This window comes from Bison bison, unplaced genomic scaffold (assembly GCF_000754665.1).
Source record: "Bison bison bison isolate TAMUID 2011002044 unplaced genomic scaffold, Bison_UMD1.0 scf7180017852638, whole genome shotgun sequence".
Classification (NCBI taxonomy): Eukaryota; Metazoa; Chordata; class Mammalia; order Artiodactyla; family Bovidae; genus Bison; species Bison bison.
Window position 1 is genome coordinate 15,867 of NW_011483211.1, and position 1,223 is coordinate 17,089.

At 61.1% G+C, this 1,223-nt stretch overlaps 1 protein-coding gene across 1 annotated transcript in view; it reads right to left on the bottom strand.

The window, feature by feature from the left end:
* The window catches only part of SLC38A5 (solute carrier family 38, member 5), a gene marked incomplete at its 5' end in the record, with an annotated part of 7,428 nt that extends 6,252 nt beyond the window's left edge, over positions 1 to 1,176 (bottom strand). The window contains 3 exon segments of the mRNA XM_010852910.1: positions 127 to 217; positions 841 to 914; positions 1,007 to 1,176. Coding sequence (XP_010851212.1) covers positions 127 to 217; positions 841 to 914; positions 1,007 to 1,176 — 335 coding nt within the window.
* Positions 1,177 to 1,223: the final 47 nt, after the last annotated feature.

Below are 1,223 nucleotides of genomic sequence, written 5' to 3' on the forward strand. Positions count from 1 at the left end.
GGTGCAGGTGGGGGCAGGTGTAAGCAGAAGCATTCCCCTCATCTCCCTCCCACCCCAGCCTGGGGAAGCCCACCTCAGCCCACCCTCTTCCCCCAAGCTGACCCCCACCTCTCAGAGTGCTCACCCCCAACATTGTGCAGACAGATGACCGCCGCCACCACTACTTTCCCCGCAGGCCCCAGCGCCCTCTGTCCCAGCTGTTCGTAGGCTCGGATGCCTGGAGGGGAGGGGACCAGAAAGGGACAGGTTGTGGGTCCAGGAGGCCAGGCCAGGGGTGGGAGAACCTCCCAGGGCCAGAGCCTGGGAGCTAGGGAGCTGGGGCTTGGGCTGATTGGGTCTCATTGCTCGGAGCTGAAGGTGAGGGTTAGGCAGTTAGGATTGGGCTTGGGACTGGAGTCTGGCAGGTAGGATCTGTGGCCAGGGAGAAGGTTGGGGGCCAGATGTAGGTAGTGGGGGTCCTGGGGGTCCTACCATGGCTTCACTCCACTGAAGCCATGGTAGGAATGAAGTCTGAGATCCGGGGCTGTGGCAGCTTGGGAGCTGGGGGAGGGTAGTCTTGGGTTGTGGGGCTGGCTTCCTTGCTAAGTAAGCTGGAGACTGAGGGTGGAGTGGAGTGGTCTGGGAGTAGGGAGGGTCTGAGCAACAGGCTTTGATGGTCAGACTGAGGGCTGAGGATTGGGGCTTGGGAATCTGGGAGCCCAGATAAAGTATGAGACCCAGGGTACAGTCTGGAGTCTGGAGCCCAGAGACTTGAGTGTGGTGTCTGGGGTTCTGGATCCAAGTTCTGAGGGGCCGGTCTTGGGTCTGGAGGCCAAGGTCTAGGTGAGCTCTGGGTCTCACCTACAACACCAGCACAGGTCAGCAGGAGATGGATGGAGTACGAAGACAGAAGAGCGATGCACAGCAACAAAGCCCTATGGCAGATGGCACTGCTCGGACTTGGCCTCCAGGCCTCCCGGCTGGCCCCACAACACCCAGCCCCCACCCCAGACTGCCTAGGACTCACAGGAAGAGGAGGATCCCCGTGTGGGCCATGGCATAGGCCAGCCCCAGGATGCCGCTGCCCATGATGGCGTTGCTGAGGTTGAACACTGACATTCCAAACGATGTCTTCCCCTCGAACTGCTGGTAAGGGGCAAGGCCCAGGGAACATGGGGAGGGGACCAGGTAAGGAGACTAGGGACGGAGACCAGTGCTGGGGCCTTGGGAAAGGCTAGGGAAGA